The 25,898-nt window shown below is 52.3% G+C and overlaps 3 protein-coding genes across 9 annotated transcripts in view; 2 read left to right on the forward strand and 1 right to left on the reverse strand.

The window, feature by feature from the left end:
- Positions 1-7,098, forward strand: TMEM150B (transmembrane protein 150B). 5 transcript variants are annotated; one of them, XM_088799991.1, is made up of 7 exons: positions 1-221; positions 1,846-1,921; positions 2,073-2,132; positions 2,218-2,285; positions 2,518-2,645; positions 3,797-3,980; positions 6,306-7,098. In XM_088799991.1, exons 1-7 carry the CDS (start codon positions 188-190, stop codon positions 6,515-6,517), a joined length of 762 nt encoding a protein of 253 aa, XP_088656117.1. In that variant the 5' UTR covers positions 1-187; the 3' UTR covers positions 6,518-7,098. The 5 variants fall into 5 exon arrangements, with proteins under 5 accessions (XP_088656117.1, XP_019566500.1, XP_019566499.1 ...); XM_019710942.3 differs by lacking the exon at positions 1-221 and adding an exon at positions 831-969; XM_074316048.2 differs by lacking the exon at positions 1-221 and adding an exon at positions 1,002-1,457.
- BRSK1 (BR serine/threonine kinase 1) lies at positions 6,807-22,596 on the reverse strand. 3 transcript variants are annotated; one of them, XM_074316044.2, is made up of 19 exons: positions 22,098-22,596; positions 20,503-20,597; positions 20,313-20,398; positions 18,123-18,263; positions 16,042-16,158; positions 15,929-15,962; positions 15,775-15,843; positions 15,356-15,502; positions 14,887-14,918; positions 14,299-14,469; positions 13,669-13,766; positions 13,297-13,456; positions 12,988-13,048; positions 12,146-12,515; positions 11,706-11,754; positions 11,479-11,602; positions 10,766-10,967; positions 9,544-9,633; positions 6,807-7,499 (listed from the first exon to the last, which is right to left on the reverse strand). In XM_074316044.2, the coding sequence occupies exons 1-19, from the start codon at positions 22,231-22,233 to the stop codon at positions 7,342-7,344; spliced, it is 2,340 nt and encodes a 779-aa protein (XP_074172145.1). In that variant the 5' UTR covers positions 22,234-22,596; the 3' UTR covers positions 6,807-7,341. The 3 variants fall into 3 exon arrangements, with proteins under 3 accessions (XP_074172145.1, XP_019566496.2, XP_019566497.2); XM_019710937.3 differs by lacking the exon at positions 22,098-22,596 and adding an exon at positions 20,871-20,893; XM_019710938.3 differs by lacking the exon at positions 22,098-22,596 and having other exon boundaries at positions 20,309-20,398.
- The window catches only part of HSPBP1 (HSPA (Hsp70) binding protein 1), a 15,851-nt gene continuing 11,344 nt past the window's right edge, over positions 21,392-25,898 (forward strand). Inside the window, exon 1 of the mRNA XM_088799987.1 lies at positions 21,392-21,488. The gene's annotated coding sequence lies outside the window, so the exon portion shown is untranslated. The remainder of the gene's footprint in view (positions 21,489-25,898) is intronic.

Genomic DNA, 25,898 nt, shown 5'->3' on the forward strand with positions numbered 1-25,898 from the left:
ACTTCCTCTTCTGGGGCCACCATGCCCTGTGCTACATTTGCTATAATACCTTGTATTCTAATCGTTGGATCCATGTGTGTCTGCTTTTCAGGCTGGGAACCCATTGAGGAGAGGGGTGAATTCTCATTCTTGATTGATCGCTGGGCCCTTCAGACAGAAAAGTCCCAAAAGAGGTGGAGTCCATGGAATGTTATCCAGCCATAAAAAGGGATGGTGCCCAGGTACGTGTTGCAACATGGATGAAACTCAAAAACATGATGGTCAGCGAAAGAAGCTAGACATAAAAGGCCACATAGTATATGATTTCATTTATATAAAATGTCCAGAAGAGACAAATTCATAGAAACAGAAAGCAGTTTGGTTGTGGCCAACGGCTGCCAGGAGGAGGAAATGGGGAGGGATTGCTTAATGGGTATGAGGTTTCCCTCTGGGGTGATGAAAAAGTTCTCAAACTAGATGGAGGTGGTGGTTAACTTGCAAATGTGCTAAATGCCACTGAATTGTTATTTTAAAATGGTTAATTTTATGTTTTGTGAATTTTACCTCAATTAAAAAAAAAAAAAAAGAGGTGGGGTACTGTGGGAGGAGATACTCCCTAGATCTGAGGGAGGAAGAGCTGGGGGCTGGACTCCTGGGCCTGTGGAAGCAGGAGGAGGCTGGGCCCAAACACCCACGTACCCAGAGACAGGATGCCGGAAAGTGGAGGGCTGCTTGCTGTGTGGAGAGAGCAGAAATGGTCTTAGTAGAGGAAGCCTTTGCTTTCTGGTGGAGATGTCATCACCAAGGTCTCCCTCCCACTCACACCCTGTCTGCTGGGGAACTCCAGCCCAGTAGAGGAAGGGAGAGGGGAAGGCAAGTTGGGGGAAGGAGGCAGGGTCACCGGAGGCCCTACATCCAGCAACCTAAGGACAGAAAGTGCACCCAGAAAAGAGATGGACCTGCAGGCCTGGATTCTGGGTCCTTGAAAAGGTAAGAGCCAGGAGGTTGGACCCCAGGGGCTAGAAATAAATGCTTGTGTTCTAGAACAGCTGGTGGCCCAGACATCTGGATCCCCCAAGGAGGGAGGGTGGAGAGAACTGGAAGCTCTCATTTCTGGGTCCTGGGGAAGATAAGGGCTGGAAGTTTACAGTTGAACCTATAAAGCAGGAGGAAGTTGGAGGCCTTTTAAAGCTAAGGTGCTGCCTGGTAGGTTCTGAGGAGACCAGAAGTGGTGGTTTGGGGGTGAGGTCCCTAGAAAGTGGCGATCAGATTCTTGGCCCGACGCTGTCCTGCAGCTGTTTCAGTGTGGACTTTGGCTCTGTAGAGAGCTCACACCCGCCGGAGCCCCACCCCACATCCCAGCTCCTCTTCCTTGAACCTCGCACGCAGCCCCAGTCCTGGGACTGAGAGAGAGAGAGACAGAGACAGAGAGACAGAGAGACAGAGAGAGAGAGACAGAGAGAGAGAGACAGAGACAGGTGAGCATCCTGGGGAGCCCTGCAGCTGGCAGTAGAGGGGAGGGGCTAGGAGAGACCTGGGAGCTGGGTTGGAGTAGGGCAGCTGGGAGAAACTTCTAGATCAGGGTTGAAGACTGGTGTTTGAAGGACAGTTGTAAGATAGGGAAAGTGCCCCAGAGCTGAGAGCTGGCCTCAACCAACCAGACCCGGGCCCATACTTATGCCTGGGAGCCAATGGGGGCCTCAGAGGCTGGGGGGCCTCAGAGGCAAGATGCCATAGTCTGATGCACCTGGACCCTTAGGGAAAGTTCCTCACCTAAAATGGAGGGACGATGGGCAGGTGGGGGAGAGAGAGAAGAGGGTGGGAGAGACACACACAGATATTGGTGGTCCCACACTCCCCCTGCAGAATCTGGCATGTGGGGCTACCTGTCCGTGCTGCCTGCTTTCCTGGCCGTCTGGGCTGTCGCTAGCATCTGGACGGTGTAAGTGTTAGAGGCAGGATGATGCCTGGGTCTGAGGGAGGAGGGGCTGGGAACTGGGGGCCTGGACTCCTGGGTCTGAGGGAGGAGGGGGGATAACAGAAAAGTTGTCACTGAAAACCGCTGCTCATTTGATGTTTTCCCTCTCTTTCAGTTTTGCCATTGCAGTGTCCAACAGGACTGTGAACCTCACCGAAGGCATCCCCTATATCAGGTAGCTTTGGCACTTGGAGGGTCCATTGGGAGGAAAGGGGGTGTTGGCTCTGAGGAGCCACAGGATGACCCTTTATCTTCCCCAGTCTCTGTGGATCGTACCCCCCTCAGAGCTGCATCTTCAGCCAGCTGCTCAACATGGGAGCTGCTATGGGTAACTGTGCCCCAGCGCTTTCCCTTCAACGTTGCTCCCCGCCCCCACCGCCCCAAGCCAAGGAGTCCCCAGCCCCTCCTTCCTCAGACCCAGGAGGCTAGGTTCCCAGTCCCTCCTCCCCCAAATCCAGGAGTTTGGCTCACACCCCTGGACCCCCAGTCTCTCTCATCCCACAGCCCTCCCTCTCCTGGGGTGGGTCCCCGGTCTCCTGCCCACTTCCCTCTCCTCCCAGCTGCCTGGATCTGCATTCTCCGTTACCACCAGCTCCGGGACTGGGGCGTCGGAAAGTGGCCTAACCAGATGATTCTGTGGTCGGGGCTCCTCTGTGCGCTGGGCACCTCCGTGGTGGGCAATTTCCAGGTGAGACGCAGTCGGCTCGCGGAGCCCAGCCCGGGGTTCTGACCGGCCAGAGTCTGGCACTACAACTCCCAGCATTCCTCGGGGCCGCCGGCTTCTTGTTTCGGGGGCTCGTCCCCGCACAGCCTCCTGGGAGTTGTATTTCTCTGTGTGTCTCGGGCCCTGGGTGGCGGTGGCGAGTTCCGTTATTTGAATGGAGCGCCGCGTGGGAAGCTCTTTATAATTATTAGGTTGCACTCTAGGACGTAGGGGTAATTCCCTGCCACCAACCACCCCCATGATGAAATTACTAAGATTCACTCATTCTTAATGTTTGCAAACCGCACGGGTTGAGTGTTCACTTGGTTTTACATTCTGTACTATTTTTATTCATTGGCACAGGACTCTAGGTAGGTCCTTCTTGGAGAAATCCCGCAGAGGTTTTTTTTTAATTTTTTATCGGTTGGTCTGTGGTGGTCAGAAATGAACCCAGATTCATATGCTCTAGAACCTGCATTCTTAACAGTGAAGCTCAGTAGATCTTTGTAGAATAAATAAATGGAGAAATCTTACTGATTTACTTTATGTTATCATTTTATTTTACTATAATATCTCTGATTCCAAAGGCTGGCGAAACCATTGGGTGCTCAGACCAGAGGCTGCCTCCAGCTTTTCAATAACGACCCATCATATTTGTATAACCATTCACTCACTCATTCACTTATTCCTGTGTTCCTCAACCTTTCTTTTTTTTTTAACTATGACATCACTCCCCTGAGGAGCCTTTTTAAAACAATTTTCCTTAATCATCCCTTTTCACATGAAATTTTTAATATTTTAAAATTTTAACATAATATATACCATATATTGGTAAGCCACAAACCATTGTAATATTTAAAATTATTTTGCCCTCCAAGCACCAATTTTTACACCCTTGGTGGCAGTATATGTTTTCCCCTACCGTGGTTGAGAATGAAAGATTTATTGTACTTGTATTTATGAGTGTCTGCTATGTGCCAGGCAGTGTTTTTGGGACTGAGGCTACTCAGTGAGCCAATCACTGGGCATGGCAATTGTCAGTCACAGTCCCTGGGCTTGGTCGGGGCCCCTCCCCACCTCATGGCCCTGGCCTCCCCACAGGTCTTCCCTTCAACTCTCCTCACTCCTCCTTCCAGCAAAAGAACCAGCAGGCCACGCACCTGACAGGGGCCTTTTTCGCTTTGTTTGTGGGTCATCTCTACTTCTGGCTGCAGCTCCTTCTGTCCTGGAGGATGAAGAGCCTGCCCCAGCCTGGGGCCCCCTGGATCAGACCACTCCGCCTGGTCCTCTGCAGTCTCTGCACCATTCTCATGGTGGCCAGTATCCTTATGGGGGCTGAGGGCAGGGCTTGGGGTGGTTGTTCATTGGGGTGGGTCTGCTGTGTGCTAGTGTGGATGCCCCTCCTTTCTCAGCCCCGCTATAGCACAGTCGTCAGAGTGACGATCCAGGGTTGTGCTGCCTGGGTTGGAATCCCACATTGTCCACATACTAGCTGGGGGAAGGTCTGCTGATTTCTTAACTTCTCTGTGCCTCAGTTTCTGCATCAATCAAATGTGGATAAAGACAAGGCCAACTGGGGGTTGTAATGAAGATGATACATGTGAGGTGCTTAGATCAGTGCTGGCACATAGTTAGTGACCAACAAATACTGGGAGGATGATCAACCATTTGGGGTACCTGCTGTCTACTTGGGGTACCTGCTCTGTGCCATGAATCATGCAGGCTGAGACTGGAAACTGAGGTTCAGACAGGGGGAGTCTCTCAGCCAAGAGCCATTATAAAGTTCAATTGTGAAGGCTCTCAAGGGCAGTCTGTGTGTATCTCTTCCCAACTCCATGTTGGGTGATGTCATGTTAGTAGCTTCAAACAGCCATGGTGGGAGTATTTACATCACAGGAACTGGCAAACACTTCAAATTGGAGTTGATTGTTAAACATTTACCGGTGCACCACTGAGTGGCACCTCTATTCTAACCCACTTGTGAGTCAGCCCAGAACCCAGCCCAGCACGCCTCTGGGTGAGTCAAATCTCTCTCTGAGCCTCAGTTTCCATGTCTGTAAACTAGAGTTGCTTTTATCATACTGATAATTATCACTGCTAGGTAGAGTGCGCTGAGAGAGTGTAGGGGCTGCAGACTTCACCATGGGGACCGCCGGCCTCTGGGGAGGATAGAAGAGAGGCTGAGAGGACCTTTACATTCCCAAGATGCTGGAAAAAACCTGGCTGAGGTCCTGTGCTGACTGCATTAAACAGATCCCGTCCACTTTCCAGAGCAGCAAATTGAATTGCATGGACCAGGTGGGAAAGGCTATTCCAGCTACAAACCAGCAGATCTCCTCTGCTGGGCCCCGTTGGTGATAAGCTCCATCCCAACCCCTTTCATAGTCCCCACCGGGCTGATCATCGGTTTAGCGACAGGGTCCTCATTCTGTGTGGCTTAAATATCCCTTGGCTGCAAGGAGGGGGAGATGGACCATAAAGATGGCTAGCTGAGTGTGGTAAGGGCTGGACATCTGCAAAGATGGGCCTCAGACCTGGCAGATTCTGAGCTGGTTTTGCAGAACCAGATGCTTTGGGCCTGGGTCAGAAGGTTGGGGGATACTGCAGGTGCATGCATGCCGAGGGTGGAAAAACCAGTAGCGGGAGAGGGGAGATACAGTTTTTGGCAGGGCTGGAGATGATCTCCAGCGCTAAGATGAGGGGTTAGAGGCTTGGGCTTCTGCCTGGGGGCAGTGGGGAGCCATGGAAAGCTTGTGAGCAGGAAAGGAACAGGTTAGTTCTGGGGGTAAGCAGCTTGTTTGGGTGCTCACACTGTTTTTGCTCAAGGAGCCATGGGGCTGGGTATATTGACTGCCTCAGAATCCTTGAATGAATTAAATAACGTCTAATCTGATCTGGAAGGAGTCAGAGCTATCTTGGCTGAGAGGAGGGAGAGTGTTCCAGCGAGGGAAGTTCCAGAAACCAAGAGGCGTCTTTGCTAGGCTGGAGCTTGGATTATACGTGCACTGCAGTTAGAAAAAGGTTTTAAGGAGTTGGGACTGGGGAGCCAGTGAAGGGATAAGGCAAACCAGCAGAGATAGATGCAAGGCAGACAGGATAAGACTTGGGTTAACCAGCTAGCCATGGGACATGATGGAGGTGGGAGGGGTGATTTGGGGCACGAGTGGATGGTGGGGGCACCTAGAGAAAGGATATTTTAGGAGGAAGATTCAATTATCTTTGGGAGTGAGCAAGAGGAACCTGAGGGCCATGGATGGGTGGGTGTCTTTAGGAAACCTTGGGTATTTGAGGGTGGAAGCAATACACCTGGTTGTCTGTCCTGGATAAGCGGGGAGATCAGGGGAGGCTGACGGGAGGATAAGAACCTTGTTCTGGGATATTGGGAATGCAGTAAGAACAGGAGGGACATGTGGGGGAAAATATTTGGGAAACAGCTTGAGATGGAGACAGGACTGGAGGGCATCCCTTTGAGTGTCCTAGAACCGTCGAGGAGGGTGGCTGGCCAGAGGGGTCATTCCAGCCGGGGCAGGGTGAGCATGTCACAGGAGGGTTCCCAGAGATGGCCTCACCTGCCCAGTCACATGGCAAACCAGCTGCGCGTCTGGATAGTTCCTGTGGCTGTGTGCCCTTGACCCTTGTGTAAAGTGGTCATCCTCCACACCTGGCTGCTGCGTTCTGCCTCTGCTGCCTGCGAGTGGGCCATTGCCATGCTGCTCTTCACACTGTTTGGCCTCTTGGCTGTCGACTTCTCTGGCCTGGACAGCTGCACCCTGTGTCTCCAGCCTGGCTCCAGTCTGAGCCCTCCGCCGCCAGCCTCCCCCATCTCCCTGCAGGCCCAGCCGGCCCAGGCGTTCTGACACAGACCTTGCCCCCATTTGCAGAGGCAAAAGTTGGTGGAGGCAAAAAATGCCAGTCTCTGGAGTCCCCAAGGTGAACGGAGGAGGCAACTTCGGGGATGAATCATCAGAGATGAACTTTCAAGAATGTGCCATCTATGCCCCTCCTGGACCCTAGTGGGTGTACACGTGTGGTGGGTCTGTAAACAACTGGTTGGTGGGAATCTTTGTGCCCTTCTGTCCCTGCCATCCAGCCCCACCCCTGCAATCAGGGCCACCCAGGAAGTGAGAGGCCAAGGCCAGCCAGCCATCCCTGATCAAGGCTATTTATTATTGTTAAACTTTTTTTTTTTTTTTTTTTTTTGCAACCGGCAGAATCAGAGACAGGGACGCAGGCAGGATCACATGAAACCAGAATTCCTTCCGGAGAGCAAATCCGCAAATGAGAACAGAAGGGCATGGGGGGAGGGGGGACCTGGGGAGGGGTGCCCGGAAAGGGAGAGTTGGGGATGACACAAGGACAGATGGCTCTGTCCATCCGGATCTGCTAAGCCAATCCAACCAGCCCCCGTCTCTCCCCCACCCCACCCCACAAAGAGATTGATCAATAAATAAAATAATAAATTAACCAATAAATAAAATAGAAACAGCTCCCCGCCCTCAGTGCCCCCTAAAACCACCCCCCGTTGGGCACGGCCCTTTGAGCCCCATCCCTGCAGGGCAAGGCTGAGTTTGTTGTGTCTCCCCCCTCCCTATGTACTCCTTGGGCCCTATTTACAGATTCACAGTTGGGGGGCAGGGAAGGGGGGTGGAGGGGGGTCCCCTCCTTCCCCAGCCCCCTGGGGTCAGGGCAGAGGGGTCCCATTGGTGGCCAGGACCTTCTTGTCTTTGGGGGGTCCTCGGCGGGGAGAGCTGGTCAGCTCTGGGTCTGGGCGGCCAGGTGGGGGCTGCAGGCTTCGGGGTGGGGTACTAACAGGCCGGGTCTGGGCCCCGTTCTTCTCATCTATGGGGAGAAAGCAGTTTGGCACAGGCTTTAGAGCTGTGGAGCCCAGCGTGGAGGTTCCTGCTATCAACTGGCCTCAGTAATCTTAAGGCCACCAAACCACAGGGATCGCGCTCCGGTGACAGTGTGCTGAGGCCCAAGCCCCCAACATGAGGCTGGGAGCCTGGGAAGATAGTTGCCAGCAGGACACACACCAGCAACCAGGCCTGGCAACCCTAGAACAACAGGTCACGTATCCTAGGCCCCCTCCAAACCTTGTGGCTTTGGAAACCAGGCCAAGTTTGTCCAAGTGAGACCCTATTGCCCGACTTCAGGAGACATTCTCAGAGACAATGGTTACAACCTCTTTGCTAAGGTACAGCTTGTATGGCAACAGATATGATTTGAATTCTCCAAATCACAGCCAGAGGGTCCCTCCTTACTTTCCACTACGCTGGTTGTTAGGGGGAACGCTCCTTGGCAATGGGGCCTGCAGTGCCTATAGTAGGTTGTTTGGGGGTCTTAAGCCCTCCCAGTTGGGCCTGCCTAACTGGGGTCACCTTTTTGTGGGGCCTGACTTCCCGACTAGGGGACTGTGATAGCAGCACTGGTTGCCAGTAGTCATCTAACAATTTCTATAGGGCCCAAAACAGTACCTGAGGTCCCCTAGCAGAGACTGGCTCATTGTCATAGCAACCAATAAGGCTCTTCCCCCTTCTGGGGCAGACTGGAGGTTGCTTCCTGCCCTGTTCCCCTTTATAAGTTACATGGTTAAAGCCCCAAGGGTGCCTGTAGGTCCTGCATCTTTAAGGTTGTACCCTTTTGGGAACGCTGGTTGCTAAGGCCACCTTTCCTTGGCAAACAGGTCTAGAAAGGTTCAGGGAACCTAACTTGCTTTCTGGTTGTCTGGGCAACCAGGCCCTGTGGAGACTAATGGAGCAGGGTTTCTCCACTCCCGACTAGTGACACTTGGGGCCAGATATTAATATCTCCTTGCTGTGGGGGCATCCTGTGCACTTTGGGGTATTTCACAGCCTCCCTAACCTCCATCTATGAGATGCCAGTAGCATCCCTTTTCCCCCAAAACTGAGACAACCAAAAATATCTCCAGACATTGACAGATGTCCCCTTGGGGGCTGTGATAGGCCAAACCATGCACTGCTGCAAAGAGGTCCATCTTCTGATACTGAGAACTATGATTATGTTACTTTATAAGGCAAAGGGAACCCTGCTGTTGTGACTAAGGCTAAAGCCCTCAGGTGGAGTGATTGTGTTGGATTATCTGGGTAGGACCTTAAAACCTTTCCTAGTTGAGGTCAGGGTCACAAGGAGATGTGACCACAGAATGACTTTCAAGAAGATGCCGTGTCACCAGCTGTGAAGATGGGAGACAAGCAAAGGAATGTGGGCCTGTGGCCTCTCGGAAGACAGAACCAGATCTCCCCACCCCAAAGCTTCCAGGAGGAAGTGTGGCCCGGTTCTTGGGACACCTTGATATCAGCCCTGTCATTTCTGACCTTGGTGAAATGGGATCCATCTGGCACCACTGCTGCCACGCAGACCTGACTCTGGGACTTGGGGTTCTCCAGTGACAAGGCCACCCAAGCTCCTGCCCTCATGGCTGGGGTCCTGTTTACCTGCTCCCTTTTCCCATGGGGCCTATGGGATACCTATTCCAAGGGGAGGAGCTGCCGTATCTCAGGAGTAGAGCTGAGCAGGACTCTCTCTCCACTTAGGAATTCTGGTCATCCCTGGTTGTTTGGGAATTCCACTTTATGACAAGGAGTCTAGTGTCCAAGAAGCCCCACCCCCTAGAGAATGTCTCCTGACATTCTCCAGCTCAGCAAGGCCAGAAAGGACACCAGCTTCTCCAGGAACCTGCTCACAGGTCAGCAGGTGAGGCCTCAATGAAACAATAGCGTCAGCGCAACAACAGGTGGGCCCTGCTTCCCCACAGCTAAAGCCTCACCTGCAAACCAAATGCTGAAGCACATGGTCACCAGGAAGCCTCCCCTCCACCCCACAGGATAGAAGAGGGAGATAGCCCCACATCCCTGCCTCCCACCTGCCAGGGCCTGTACGGAGGGCTGGTCATGAGTGCTCAGCAGCTGTGCCTGGATGGTCTCCACGACTCGCTTGAACCGACGGCTGGGACCTGGAAGGGGCAGGGAAACGGACTGACTTGGGGACATATGGGGACAGGGAAGGCCCTCCCATCCTGTGGAACCTGTGGTCCCTCCACCCAGCAAAGGACTCTCCCTCCTCTTGGTCTCAATTTCTCCTAGTCTGTTGGGACCAGGCATAAATCCATGGTTTGCAAATGGAGCTAAGAAACGTTAGATTTAAGATAACAAGTTTTCTATTTAAGTAGGTTCTATTACTTGTTAGTTTCTAGTAAAGGCCATGCAGCTAGAAATGTAAGAAAAATCAATGGGAGGAAGAAAATCTTAAAATTGAGAATGTTCTGTATTTTAGTCTTTAAGGAAGAAAAAAAAAAAGCCATAATTCATTTTGGTGATGTAACACCCCAGTGTTCCATAGCAACCTGGTTTAGAAATTATGGGAGCAAGCTCATCTCCCAATTGTGACATATTAACCCCGTTGACAAGGAGAACAGAGGTATCCCTCGTTCTCCAAACTCTTGTTATCGGGACTCAGGAACAAAGCAGAATTGGAAACAAGGCATTTCTGTGGTTTTTATCTTTTGTGCCTACTCTTGATTGGTTGTGGCTGCCTTGAGTTTCTGAGGCTGCCCTGAACTCTACAGGAACAACTGCTGCGATCAATTGGTAATGTCTACTCTAGGTGCAGGAATGGAGAGCTTGGTTTCTCCACTTTCCACTAGTGACAGCAGCACCAATGTCTTCGCTCTTCTGACATAGAGTCTTAAAATAGTAGGAAGAACTCTGTACTGGGAGGTCAGGAGACATGGGCTGAGCCCTAGTTCTGTCACAGTGTGCAGTGTGACTCTGGTCAAGTCAATCGAGGACTCAGTTTTCTTATCCATCAAATGGATGATTACTAACACCTCAAAGGCTGCTGGGAAGCTTTGAGGAAATAGTGCATATAAAGCACTAGGCACACTGTAAATGTTGCTACCACATTAAATGCTGAGGAGAAAAGGGAGAAGATATGGGTGTCTGAGTGAGGAGGGGGCTCACACAGCCAGCAGCAGCTCAGCACCATCTCCTCCTCCCTTATGCTGCCCTCCTGGGCTGCTATCCTACCTCAGGTGTCTTCAACGTCCCAAACACTTGGCTAGGGCAGTCTAGTCGAGGGAAACTTACCAGAGATGAGAGTAAAGGTGACAGAGTAGATGCCGCCACCACCACCACTGCCATCCCGTCGGGGGGAGGGCTCTGGCCCCTCAGAGGAGCTAATGTCCACCTGGAAGCGGACGGGCTTCTGGAAGACGGAGGGGCCACCACTGGCCTTGTACTCAGCCCTGAAGCTGGTCTGTGACAGCACACTGTGACTCAGGCTGGGGATCTGAGAGAAGTAGGGGACATAAGTAGGAAGTGATTCCAGTGACCTGATTCCAGTGAATGGATAATGAACCCTACCACTGCCTCTGCCCAAGGAACTAAAAATCCCATCAGTCACTGGGGCAAAAGGACAATAAAAGGCATCAGGAAGCCCCATTGCCTGCTGGGATTTGTAGTTTTTCCCCCTCCTATATAAACAGGGTACAAGAGGACGAACTGAGCAACTGATTCCCAACTTAATGGTAAGGGAATGGCAAATCACCAATCCTCAGGAGCCACTACTAATATGTGGTAACTGTAATTCAGGATCCTATTTCATCACTTCCAGGCCCAGGACAAAACAAACCTCTCCTGCATCCTTGCTCCCACAATGATCAAACCCAACTGTCTATAAAACTACAAATCCCATGCACCCCAGAAAGAAGTCAGGCCTGTGCTAAGGTGGTGAACATTAAGGGCTGCTGGGATTTGTAGTTCTATGGTGGCCAGGGTACATGGGGACCCAGTCCCCTCACCGACAGGAAGGCATGGACAATGTCTGCTTTGATGCTGCTGAGAGGTTTGTCCTTTAGCACGAGGAATATTTGTTCTTCTTTGTCCAAGGAGATGAAGTTACCAAACCAGGAGCGTTTTGCCAGCCTGAGTGGGAGGGGATGGTTGGAAGAGGGTCAGGAGGGAGCTAAGGGAATGAATTCCCCCTTCTCCCCTCCATCCCCTCTTTTCTCTTCCCTGTCAGACTCACTCTGGAGAGGACTCTGGCGTCAAACTGGACATCTCCTCTGCGGTGGGGACTGGGGGGGGAGGGGAGGGCATGGTCAACACTTGTCCATCATCCTCGCGTCCAGCACACAGGCCAGCAGTCGCCTCCAACTAGGGGGTCCAGACCCAGTGTCTATTCACCTCCCAGTAGCTAAACACCCCCAAATGACAGGCTGCCTGATGTTTCTTCTAGGGCTGGGGCCCCATTAGGCCACGGCCCCCGGTGGGGCTGACTCGCCACGAGCCAATGGAACAGTGAGCCAGAGCGCCCAAGAGGCGGGTCCTTCAGAGGCAGAGGCCCCATCTCCTCCATCACCTGCATCTCTGCTCACAGCCCCATCGTCCCCTAGGATACGGGAATCTGGGCCCCAGACTCCTCCCCACATTAGGACTCAGGATTTCACGCCCCCAGGGACCCTGTACCCTGCATCTTGCGCCGGTGAAAGCGAGGGGAGCCCAGGAAGCTGTTGCGGATAGAGTTGAGACGACTCCTCCAGGCGGCTCCTCCGACGCCACCACCCGGGCTTGGGGGCGGTGTTGTTCCCGGGGTCCCAGTGGGGCTGGCCCGGGGCGTGTGCAGGGGAGAGTGCAAGGGAGTCCCCCCGGAGGAGCGTGGGGAGCCTGGGGGACCGGGCAGGGGCGTGGAGCGGGCACTGGGAGGCGGGGGCTGCTCCCCGGCGCCCCCACCCCTGGGGCCCCGAGAAGGCAGCGTCTGCGTTTTGGAAGTCGGAGAGCCCCCGCCCCGAGCCTCATCTCCAGTCCCCGGCTCCGGTGAGAAGGAAAAGACCGGACTCTGTCAAGGAGCGGAGGCGGGTGAGAAGACTACAATTCCCAGGAAGCTGTAGGCGCCCATTCTCACACTCACTCAGGAGGGCCCCGACGCATGCTGGAACTTATAGTCCAATTATCCCCCCCCCGCCCCCCCCCGCCCCCGCCCCCCGCAATCCCCATTGTTAAGGGGACAGGGGCTTTTTCTATCATGCTCACCGCTGTAAACCAAGCAGTGACCAGTACCCAGTAGACGCTCAATCACCTTCTTTTAAATGAGTAAATGAACCCTTCAGACCCAGTGAACACCCAACCCTAAGAGGTGGAAATGGCCCATGGATTAAAATACTAATGAGGCCTTGGGTCTTTGGCCCGTTAGGTACAAGGAGGCAACATTTCTAAACTTCATGGGAATTACAGTTTGTGAAACTCGATCTTTGCTACACAGGATCTTCAACCCTTTACCCCTTCTCAATTCATCGGGGACCTGGCCTTACCCTCGGGCTGCTCAGAGGACTGGAGGACAGACCAGTGGAGGCTCCACTGACACTACGGGATCTGTTTCCAGGATAGATTAAACAACAACAACAAAAAAAAAAAAAAAAAAAAAAAAAGAAGGAAAAACCAGGAGGAAGTGTTTCAAAAGGCTCAGATGTCCTCTTCCTTCAAAATGAGGAAACGAGGCCCAGAGAGGGCAAGTGACTTGTCTCAATCACACAACAACTTAGAGATGGGGATGGGGTTAGAACCCTTAAGTTCTTCCCCACCCAGGACTGTAAATCCCATTGGAGGGGCAGGGTTCCTACCTCTGGCTGTGCTGGGCCATCTCTAGGGCCCGTCGGGTAGGTACGGGGGAGCCGCCACCACCGGCATCAGTGATGCTCAGGACTTCCATGGACTTCCGCTCTGGCCGCCGCTTCCCGTGACGGCTCAGCATGGGGGAGTCCACACGCTTCCGAGGGGGGTCTGAGGGCCGAGAGTTTCAATCCAATCAAAAGACAGATTCATCCAGCTGTACATGGCATTCAGACAGATGGAGAAACTGAGGCCCCGAGTGGAGAGGCGTTTTGACAAAGGTCACAGAGCAAGTCAGGGAGTCTAAACCTGGAACTTCAGGTCCTGCAGCTCCTTCCCCCCTCGGAAATTTGGGGTCTGGACTCCCAGCCCTGCCTTCTCACCAACATCATTCCGGGGAGGCAGGTCCTGGTCCTCACAGCTGGGGTACCGCTCCTTCCGATCCAAAAGCAGATAATATATCATCTTTTCTTGGTTCTCCCTATTGGGGGTGGAGGAGAGGATTGGAGTTAGAGGTCAAGTCCCAGAGGCGGTTCTTACCCACTCCTTGCAGCTGTGGCTCTCTGAGGGCTCAGTCCTCCCAGTATCTCTGTCTATGGTTCAATTTTCCTAGGTATAAAAACGGTTGGTTCCTTTGTCTTGGTGTATATCTCAGCATCACTTTACTCAATCATAATAATAATAATAAAGATAATGATGATGATGATATCTAACATTTGAGCATTTACTATATGTAAAGTACTATGGGAGACACACCGTCTAAGTCTGTCTCAGCATCCGTTAATACTTTTCAGCAGTCTGTCTTTTCCCTGCTGGTTCTACCGCCCCCTCGTGGTTCCTCTGGGAACAGCTCCACGCGGGAGTTTTAAGCCACGCCCCATCTAGAGGCCAGTCTGCCGCGTCCAGGGAGTCTGCGCGTGCGCGAGGCCAGGCACGCCCTTGTCGCGCCCCTGTGGGCTGTCGCGGGAACTACCGCAGTTCACCGGGAGTGTATATTTTGGCGGAGGCCTTACTCCTCGCTGCGCAGCTCGCGGTGCAGCCGCTCGCGGTCCCTGAAGCAGCCCAGGGAAGCCATGCTCTCCAGGACGTCGGGGTCCAGCTCTCCATTCGATGGCAAGCTCCGCATGGCCACCCTACGGCCTGGGGCTGGCTCCAGGCATGGGTCCAGCTCGTGTTTCCCACCCCTGAGGAGGGGAAGAAACATGATAGGGAACCCAGCATCAGGGATTCCAGCCCTCTCTTATTTGAGACTCAGGGGTCCTGGGTCCCAGCCTTCACCTCTTGGGAACCCAGGAATCCAGGCCCCCCAGCCCTTCCTCCCTCAAAGCAAGAGTCCAGAATCCTAGCCCCCCAGAATCCTTCCTCAGACCCAGGAGTCCAGGCTCCAAGCCCTCTTCTCCCTCAGATTCAGAAGTCCAGGCCCCCAGCCCCTCCTCCACCTGTGTCCTCTTCCCCTAGGACCCAGAATTCCGAGTCCCTAGCCCCTCCTCATTCAGGAACTGGGGCATCCCCGTAGCCGGCCCTCCTGCTTTGAGGGCCCTGGATATTTGGACTACTGTCCCTCCCTCAGGAACCCCTGTGTCCAGTTCCTCCATACTTACAGGTACCAGGGATGTTTTTGAATTTGCTCCAGCTGTGAGGGGGTGGGTCGTAGAGAAGCACAAGTGAGGTTGTATGATCACAGTTGGTCGCAATGAAAGTTGATAGGGTGGTGTTAGGGGTCCTTGACTGCCCCCTACCCTCCCTGTCACTAACGGCTGGATGACTGCTCTTGCCTCCCCTTAGTGGCGGCTGAAGGTATTGCCCTGTGCATGCTCAGTCCAACTACTCTGGACCCTGCCTGGGCCACCTGGGATGGCCTGTCTGTGCATGTGCTCTCCCGCAGAAGTGGGGGATCCTCCTCCCCTTTTTGAAGTGGCAGGTTTGCAGGACTTGGGGCTGAGGTTCAGTCAGCAACTCCCCTCCTAGCCATCGTCCCAGGAACTGACAGGCCCGTCCTGGAAATCCATCCTCATGACTCCCTTAGGGATTCTGTCCTCATCACCCACTGTCCTGGTCCCCCCAACTCACACTGAGCCTTTTCTCTGGCTCCACTTCGATCATCCCCCTCAAAAGGCTCTGGCAGTCTGGAGGAATGAAGTGTGGCATGTGGAAGACACCCCGTTTCACCTTCTCCAGCAGCTGGCGGAGGTTGTCATCATCGAAGGGTAGAGCCCCCTGGGTGACAAATGACCCACCACTGTCCCAAGCTCTCCCAAGGCTCCTGGCTGCCCCATCCCTTTTGGGGCCCCCCTCTGGACCAGCCCACAGCTCGGTGACTGAATGGTTACCTCCAGGATCTTGGTCTGCTGGTGAATACACAACCCACCTTCCTGATAACAGCTAAATATTTGAGACACAACCCCTGGGGTGAGGATGGAACTTCATGTTCTATGCTTCCACCAGGCAGGATTGTTCTAGAAATGGAGGAGAGGCGAGGGGCACCTTACCACAAGCAGGGCGAAGAGGATGACCCCACAGCTCCACATGTCTGCCCGGCGGCCATCATACTTTTCTCCCTGGAAGGGATCAGGACCAGCCATGAAGTTCATTTCTTCGCCAGGCTCCCTCCACTCCCATCCCCTCCATCTGCTCCTCACTCACCTTAATCACCTCTGGACATGCATAGTGGGGGGACCTGAGGGAGAGACGTGACGTGAGCCTCTGCCCAGCTTTACCCCTCCACTGGGGACTCAGGAGGCAGGCCCCTGACTCACCCACAGCTGGTCTCCAGGAGGCTGTCCCCCACCTGCAGGGATGCCATGCCGAAGTCTGCAATGCGGATGTTGTTCTTCTCATCCAAAAGCAGGTTCTCAGGCTTCAGGTCTCTGTGGCTAAGACAGGCAGGTGGGGCTCAGGCCTCTGTCTCCCTCCTGGAAGCCTAGGCCCCATTCAGTCTCAGAGGGGGAGACTTCTGGAGTCTTTGACTAGGGACAATTTCGAACATGTACCAAAGTAGATAGAAGAACATAGAGAAGCCCCCTGTACCCATTCCCTGGCTTGAGCCATTATGAAATCAGGGCGAGTCTTCTCTCATCGATACCCCTACATCGTCTCTCTTTGCAACACTGGATTATTTTGTGGGAGCCCCCATATGTCGTATCATTTTATACACAAATATTTGAATATGTATGAGGTGAGATATTTTGAGGTAAGCAGGACTGATATTGAACTGGCTCTTTAAATATTTAAATATTTCCATACTGAATAATAAAAACACAATACTGCTACCCCAAGCTTGTCACTGGTCCCTCCCTCAGGTCTCCCTTCCCCCCAGGGCCAAACTTCTTAAGATTTAAGAGTTACTGTCTGGGGGGGTGAGGCGGGGACGGCTGGAGATTCTACTATTTCTCTTGGAAGTGGTCAGAATTGGGTCATACTGGTTGTTAAGTATGTTGACTATAGTCCCTTGGAGGTAAGTATTTTTAATGTCAGGGTTTTGACACCGTCTTGTCAATAGGGAGGTGTTGACAATTTACATGAGCTGCATTTTTATCACCCAGCTTTACCCCTAAGTCTGAATCCCTCCGCCCTGATCCCCACCCCATCTCCAATTCCCATCCCAGAGAGAGAGAGGGGTGCAAATAGATGAAGTTGAAAGACGAACCAAAAGCATCTATTTTGTACCTTAATTAATCATAAACATGCTGCATGTTTAATATCTTGGTTTGAGAGCTGAAAACAATTCAGAGAGGAAAGAATGATCTTTTCCTGTGGGTGTTCATATTCCAAAAAATAACCTCAACCCTTACCTCCCACCAAATACAAACATTAATTTTAAATGAATCCCAGGCCTAAATGCAAGAGCTAAAACTATACAACTTCTGGAAGAAAACATAGGAGGGAACCTTAGCAACTTAAGCTGGGCAAAGATTCTTAAATCGGACAAAAAAAGGCATGAACTGTAAAAGCAAAAAAAAAAAAAAGATCAACAAACTGGAGTTCGTCAAAATGTAAAACTTTTGCTTTTCACTAGAGATTGTTGTAAAAATGCAAAAGCATGTCACAGACTGGAAAAAAATACTTGAAAAATATACATCCAATAAGAGATTTGTTGCTAGAATAAATAACTCTTACAATTCAACAATAAAAAGACAACCAATTCAATAAATGGACAAAAGATCTGCATGGACATTTCCACAAAGAAGATATAGGAATGGCCAATAAGCACATGAAAAGATGTTCTACACAATTAACCATCAGGGAAATGGAAGTCAAAACCACAATGAGATCCTACTTCACACCCACTAAGGTGACTATAATCAAAAAGCCAGATAATGGCAAGTGGTGACAAGGATGTGGAGAGATCCAGACCCTCATAAACTGCTGGTGGGGATGTTAACTAGTGCAGCCATTTTGAAAAATGGTCTGGCACTTCCTCGAAAGGCTGAACATGGAACTCCCATAGGACCCAACAATTCCACTCCTAGGTATGTGGAATTGAAAGACTGAAAAGACAAAGAGAACTGAAAACAAACACAGGTACACGCCAAAACCTGTACATGAATGTCCATACGTCCACATTATTCATAATAGCCCAAAAGGAGAAATAACCAAAATGTCCACCAACCAGGGAATGGATGAACAAATTTGGTCCATCCATACAATGGCATATTACTCAGCTATGAAAAGGAATGAAGTACTGACACCTGTTATAGCACGGATGAACCTTATAAATGTTTTGCTAAATGAAAGAAGCCAGTCACAAAAACCACATATAGTAGGATTCAATTTCTATGAAATGTCCAAAATGTAAATCCATAGAGATAGGAAGCCAGTTAGTAGTTGTGCCCCTCACCAGATGGAGTAGCTATGGCAGAAGTCCAGTGCTGATACGATCTGGCGGAAGAACTTCCGGGCCTCCTTGGGGGTCAGTCTCCCCTTCTTTACCAGGTAGTCAAACAGCTCACCTCCAGAGACATGCTCCAGAACCAGGTACCTGAGGGACATGGAGCGGGTAGAGGGCTGGAAGGGACAAGTGAGGGACCAAAGAGCCTGGTCTACCGTTTCCATCAGTCCCTCGACCCCAATACCAGACTCAATCCCATGGAGGCAGAGAACTCTAATTTCTGCAAATCCCTGGAAGGAGTAGATTCCAATTCCCATGAGTCCCTGGAAGGAAGAGATTCCAATTCCCATCAATCCCTGGTAGAGACTCCAATTCCCATCAGTCATTGAGAAGCAGAAACTTAATTCCTGTCAGCCATGGGCAGTGGAGATTCCCATGTCAACCTTAGGGGTCAACACTTTGACTTATAGTTGTCCTCAGGAGATAAGGCAATTTCGTTAGCAACTAGGTCCCAATTCTCCAAGACCCCTAGGAAATAAACCCCCTATTTCCATCAGCTTCTGGAAAGCCAAAGTTCTGATTATCATTAGTTTCTGGGCTGCAGATAACGGAATTCTCATCTATTCTTAGGCAATGACATTTGCAGTGTGCACCACGTCACTGTCAACTTCTGTGAGTTAAAGACTACAACTCCCATCAGCCTCACGGGAGGTAAAGACTCCAATCCCCATTAGTCCTTGAGAGGAAGAGACTCTAATACCCATCAGCCTTTGGGAAGCCAAAATTCAATTCCCATCAGCCCTAGGCAGCAGAAACGCCTATGGTAACTTCAACAATATTAACACTTTGACTGCTAGTTGTTTCAAGAGCTATGGCAACTCCATTAGTACTTGGAGGATGGACACCCCCAATTATCATAGGATTCTGGGAAATAGAGACAATCCACCCATACATCTCCATTGGCTCCCTGGAAAGCCAAGCCTCTTATTCGCATAAGTCTCTGGGGTGAATAAACTGAAATGACACTAATTTTTAGCAATAATGATGGTACTGTGTACTAATCTAAGTCAATTTCTGTGAAGGAAATGACTACAACTCCCATCAACCCCAGAGAGGTGAAAAAAACTCCCAACTCCCATAAGCCTCTGAGACATAGACTCCTACTTCCCATCAGCCACCTGGATTTTAAAGACTCCAAATCCCATGAGGCTCTGGAAAGTTAAAAACTCTCACTCCCATCAGCCCTTCCCCCCCAACCCCAGCTCAATTTCTGTGAGGTCTTGGAAGGCTGAGATTCCTCAGTGAGACACAAACTCCCCTGGAGTGGGAGTGATAGCTCCTACTGCCACACCTGGGGAAGCCCAAGGACTACAATTCCCATGAGGCCCTGGGGCCAAGGCCGCTTCCCGTCTGGGGAAACCTGTCTTAGCATCTGATGGGTGTTGGGAGTCAGTTCATCCTGGGGACTGTGTAGTGGGGGCAGCGGGGCTGTCCCCTCTCCTGCTGCCCAGCCCAGCTGTCCCTTGGGTCACCAGAGTCCAGACAAAGGCCTATTGTCTGAAGCAAGGACAGCTTTGAGAGAGGGACTCAGAACTCCTAAGGAGTCCCATTGTTGGATTGTCCAGTCATAGTGCCCAGAGTTATGTTGGAGAAGGAGAGGGGCCTCCAATGCTCCAGAGTGGGGGTTGGGAGGAAGCAGGAATCCCTGGGCCTTGAGCTTTGCTAGGCCCCATTGCCTTAGCAAATGGGGTATGAGGCGAGGCGGCGAGTAGGGATCTGTCCTTAGCAAGTTGGGTCTGGTCAAGGACATCCAGATTATTCAGTATAGTGTGTTCCCTCAGTGCAGTGGAGTGAGCGACTGGGGCTGGAGTGCAAGGGGGAGGATCAGCCTCTGTCTCCCTCTCAGGGCAGCTCAGGTTTGGTGGTCCTGTCGCTGAGGCATATTAAATTGTTAACATCATGCCAGGTCAGTGTGGGAACAATCAGTGTTATGCGTGTGCAGGGGGGTGTCCCTGTGCTTATCATTAGTTTCTGGGCTGCAGATAACAGAATTATCCCGAGAAGGAACTGGACCTTCAGTGGCCCAGCTGGGAGACCTCAAGTTTCCCCAGGCCCCTCCAGGCCTTGTTTCTAAGAAAGCTCCCATGCTAGGAACTTGGGGAGGGCGCATGGAGGGGCTGGGTGTCTATAAATACCTACAAATATTTCTTATTCTCGTAGACATCGTGGAGCTTGAGGACGTGCGGGTGTTCAATGAGCTTCAGGATGGCGATCTCCCGCTCCACCTGGGGGACAGGGTGGTGACAGAGAAATGGAGGTCAGCACAGCCTGTCTCCCTCCCCCCCATTTCCATAAGGATCCCCTCTCCCTGAAACACACACACACACACCTTCATCAGCACGGATTCAGACAGCTTCTCCCGGTTCACGATCTTGATGGCGACCTTCTGGCCCGTGATGCAGTGGACCCCGAGTTTAACCAGCCCTAGGGGAGCAGGATTGAAAATGTGGGGTGTGCTCCCAGAGCACTGTCCCCCAATCTGGCTCTTATGCACCCCTTGATACCCTGTTTCCTACTCCTTCTCCCACTGGCTATTTCACAGTGGCCTGATTCACCTTGACTTGAGCTCCTGGGGGCTGACAGTCGCCATGCTCACAAAACACAGTTCTCTGCCCACTCCCTGTTGCCGAGTTCTGTTCCTCCTGATTGTCCATCCACCCACATGCCTTCATCTCCATAGCCGCCTTTGATTCTCACCTCGATTCTGTCCTTCCGGGGTGCCTGTACAAGTTCATTTCTCCGTATAGTCTTTCCTCACTGTGTCTCCATAGTTTTGTCTCTCCCAATCTGCCTCCTTCAAACCTCTCTCTCTCTCCTTCCACCCATCACTTCCTTGAATTCTTTGTGCTTCAATCTTCGGAAGACTCCATGTCTCCCAAGGAATATAATCTCATGTTTGCCCCTTTCCCAAACCATCCTCTCTACTTTCTCCCAAACCCTGACATTCTAATCCCCTTCTTTTAATAGCAGCTGTAGCTAGGTGAATGCAACCCCCAAAGGTATGCCCACTCCCCAAAGGAAACCCCAAAGCCACAGACCCAGGAGTCCAGGCCCCCAGCCCCGCCCCCTTAGACCCAGGAGTCTGGGCCTCCAGCCCCCCTCCCTCAGACAGCAGCCAGGCCCATGGCCCCTTCCTCCCCAAAACTCTGGAATTCAGGTCAGCAACACCTTCCCACTCTCATCACTAGGTTCTGGAGGTCTGACTCTCTCCCCTCCTACCTCAGGCCCTGGCCCTCAGCTTCATAGAGACTCTGGAGCCTTCCCTGGACCCTCTGCCCAGGTCACAGGTGTTCAGCTTCCACCCCCATTCAGCAGGTAAGAAACCATGACTTGTGCCGCCTCCCCCCACAGCCACTACTGAAGGATTTGCCTCTCACATCCACCTTGCACCTCTGTTCCTGGTGCTCACACTGAGCCAGCATGCTGGAGAAGAGGGAGGATGCTGTAGACCCCACAGCCCCAGTCTCACTCCCTATCATTCCAACGGCCTTCTGAGGCCAGAGGACAGTGCAGAGGGAAGCAGCTTCCTGGGCGCACCCCAGTCCGGCACCTCATCCCAGCCTGCGTCTGTACTGCACCAAGGACCTCTGCTCTCATTGCCACCATCCCTGCTGCAGGCTGGCCTCCCTTCCCCACGTTGCCGGAGCCCCTCCAACCTCTGCCCCAACCGGGTGGGAGCCCTTGGGCCCCAGGATCCTCCAGGAGTCCAGGACCCCAGCCCCCTCATCCCCAGGACCCCAGAGTCTGAGCCTCTTCCCTACTCTATCCTGGGGACCCAGCAGTCTGGACCCCAAGTTCCTTTTCTGTGAGGGACCCAGGGGTCTGAGCGGCCAGCCCCTGCCCTTTGAATACCCCTGAGTCCCGCCCTCTGCCCTCAGCTTCCCCTGCCCCCGCCCCCGCCAAGTGTTCCCTCCCTGGGCTCACCTGTCTGTCCCTTGCCCAGCGTCTTCTCCAGCCGATAGGGGCCCACATACTGGGCATGCTGGGGTGGGTGTGGGTGTGGGTGCGGGAGGTGGTAGGCGGGGGAGCCCCCGCCTCCCTCCTTGGCCCCAGACGACATGGTGCCCTTGGTCCCGGCCCGACCGGCCCCCCGGCCGCCCCCCCTGCGACCGGTCGCCCCGTCTCTCCGGTGGGGGCCAGCGACCGCTCTGTCGCGGCCCCCCCGGCTGCCCCCCAACTCTCCGGGGGTCCCCAGGGGGCTGGGCTGGGCCCCCCAGTCGGCGGGCCGCGGAGCTGGGGGGGGGCGGGCCTGGGGGGTCAGGCCCCGGGAGTCAGCATGGCCCGGGAGGGGGGGGCTGTGCGGCCCCCCCTCCCCAGCCAGTCCCTGGTTGCCCCCCCTTCCTGCGCCTCCCCCCGCCGGGGGGGGGGTGGTGTCTGCGGTGCGGGCCGGCGGATGCTGCAGGCCGAGGTTTCCCCCCCGCCCCCCCACGAGCCCTCTCTCCTCCGCCTCCTCCTCCTCTTCGCCTCCCCCCGCCACCTCGTCCTTTCTCTCCGGCACGCTGACATCACCATCCGGGGACTCCGGGCCCTTCCCCAAAGTTAACCCTTTCGGAGAGGGGGGAGCGGGGCAGGGGGCGGGCTTGGGAGGTGGAGGGATGGAGAGGAGGTGGGAGGATGCTGGGATGCTGAAGAGAGGATGGAGCGAGAGAGCTGAGGAACAGACAGATGGGGCAGGGATGGAGCTGCACGAAGGGAGGTGAAGTCCCACATAGAGACAGATATGGTAACAAGAGAGATGGAGAGGACCAGAGACCCAGCTGGGGCAGGAAAGGGAGATGCAGGAAAACAGAGACGGGCAGAAATGGGCAGAGACAGAAGAGAAGAAAGGAATATAGAGAGAAGCACACAGATGAGGAGAGAGCTGTAGGAAAGCAGAGAAAGAGAGGAGGTGGAGAATCAGAGAAGTGGGAAATGGGGAAACAGCCAGTCAGAGAAGAGGCAGAAAAATGGCCAGGTGTAGGGACAGGTTCAGAAAGTAGCTAGAGAGAAACAGGGAGATGTAGAAAGAGAGAACTACAGAGAGAGAGGTACAAAGACAGGGATAGAAGGGTTACACGCAGGTGGAGGGCTAGATGATGAAGGAGATGGTGACAGATTGGAGGGGCACAGAAAGACAGAGACAGAGGCAGAGGAAGGAATTTGGCGACTTGCCAACCCCACTCATCTCTGTTTCCCCAGACCCCCAAGCCTGCCCTCCCTGGGTCTCCTTTCTCTACCAGCACCAGGGCCCCATATCCACCCACAGCCCAGGGTACATGTTCCCAGATCAGCTTGGTTCCATACTTCCCTTTAGGATCCCCGATGCTCCTACAGAGAAACTTCTAGAACCCCCTGAGGTCTTGGGCATGTTTTTAGACCCCTGTGTATTCTCTGTGCCCGCTACTGGGTCCCCTAGATCCTCATGTGGGCCTTGATAGAATCGTATGTTCACCAACTCCCGCACCCCCCACCCCATAGCATATCCATGGATCTGTGCTCAGCTAGATTTCCATGTCATCCAGGACTCCTCTATATCAGGTACCCAAACATGTGAAGCATCCATTTAACCCCCAAGTCCCCTACAGAGTGTACACATGAGCCTTTAGTTTTGTGGTCCACCACCTTCATTCCATGAACCTCTACCGAGTGCCAAGTCTGAGCCAGGTACTGTTGCAAGTGGTGAGGGCACAGCAGCGAAGCAAACCAACAAAGATCCCTGCCCTATGGTGCTCCATTCTAGTGAATGAGGCAAATGATTAATCAAGATAATCAAGCAAAACATGTAGTCTCTTAGTCGTGATCAGTGCCAAAGAGGAGACAAGCAGGGAAGGGGGATAGGAAGTATTTGTCCAACAAGCTATTTTAGATAGTGCCAAGAGGAAACAGGAAGTGTGAAGGCTCTGTGTGGGAGTGTGCCTGGTGGGTTGCAGGAACACTGAAGGGGCCAATGTGGCTGGAGGGGAGCGGGGGTGACGACTGAGAGGAAAAGAGGTGAGGAAGCAGATCTCATGGGGCCTTAGGAGTCCTGACTTATGCCTGGTATTCCGTAATTATTAACAGGGTCTGTTTTCACTTTCAAGTGTCTCGCTATAAATGGAAAATCACGTAATTATCCTACTTATAGGTCACTGTAAAGACTATGGCTTTTGTAGGATACTTAGGACCACCATCTAGGTCACCGTCATGTTACACACACACACACACACACACACACACACACATATATAGTTATATACAGTTATATGTTGCATGTACATATATTATATGGCATTATGTGTAATTATATATGTAAATATATATTATAGTCAGATAAGATAGACTTATACATAGCTGTATGTAGGTATGGTATGCTGAATAAGGGGCCCCAAAGATGTCACATCATAATTGCCAGAACCTGTAAATTTGTCACCTTATATGGCAAAAGGGGCTTTGCTGATGCGATTGAGTTAAGGATATTGAGATGGGGAGATGATCCTGGTTTTCTGAGTGTGTCCTAAATGTAATCACAGGGATCCTTAGGAAAGGGAGATAGGAGGTTCAGAGTCAGAGAAGATGGGACAGTAGAAGCTAAAGCAGAAGGTATGTGGCCACAATCTAAGGAATGCAGGCAGCCTCTCAAAGCTGGAAATGGCAAGGAAATAGATTATCCACTGGAGCCTTCAAAAGGAATGCAATCCTGCTGACACCTGCTTTTAGCCCAGTGCAAGCCCACAAGTCCAAAACCTATTTTGGACTTTTAACCTCCAGAGCTTTAAGATAATAAATTTGTGTTGTTTTAAGCCACCATGTTTTTTGGTACTTTGTTAATAGCAGACATAGGAAACAAATACAATAGGGTACCTGTTACAATAGGGTACGAATACAATAGGGCCCAGAACTCTCATTCTGTTTCCCCAAAAATAAGACTGGGTGTTATATTAATTTTTGCTCCAAAAGACGCATTAGGGCTTATGTTCAGGGGGATATCATCCTGAAAAACTCATGCTAACGCTTATTTTCCAGTTAGGTCATATTTTGGGGGGAACACGGTAGCTATCCTCCACAGTGCTACAAACACCATACAAACACACACACACACACACACACACACACACACACACACACATACATGCATGACTGCCTGTTTGTTTTCCCATCTCTGCCCAAAATATTGCCTTGCACACCCGAGGCCTAGCAGCTCAATACATCACAATACATCTGAGACTGTGGACCCCACCTGAAAGCTGACTACAACTTTTTTCTGGAGGGCCACAGCCTTTTATAGAAGACTAGAACTAGGGTTTCCTTAAGCTCAGCCCAAAGCAAACACCTCTGCAGACCAGGCCTGCAGGGGCACATTCCCAGCCCTGAGCCTTGAATCTAGTGCTTGGAGGCTGCAAGCTTCCCAGACAACCTCACCTAGGCATTTGCTTCAAGAATCCCCCTCCTCTGCACCTGGCAAGACACAGGAAAGATTCCAAGAGGGAGAGGAGTGATAAGACGGGTCTGAACTCAAGCTGCAGCATGGAGAACAGGCAGCTCCCTTTGATGAGTGAGGAAACTGAGGCCAAGAGAAGTGGTAGGGTGGGTGAAAGGCTGCCTAGGTCAGATATTAGGGGTGAGAACCCATGGCTCTAGTAAGATAGGGTGGGGGCTCAAAAGGAGGGGAAAAGGACTGCAGGTGAGGGACACGCACAACCTGCAATGCCGGGGTGGGGCGAGGCCAGAGAAGCGGTGTGATCACAGACGGGGAGTGGTCATGTGGGG

This window comes from Rhinolophus sinicus, chromosome 8 (genome assembly GCF_057876585.1).
Source record: "Rhinolophus sinicus isolate RSI-liver-muscle chromosome 8, RSI-T2T, whole genome shotgun sequence".
NCBI lineage: Eukaryota > Metazoa > Chordata > Mammalia > Chiroptera > Rhinolophidae > Rhinolophus > Rhinolophus sinicus.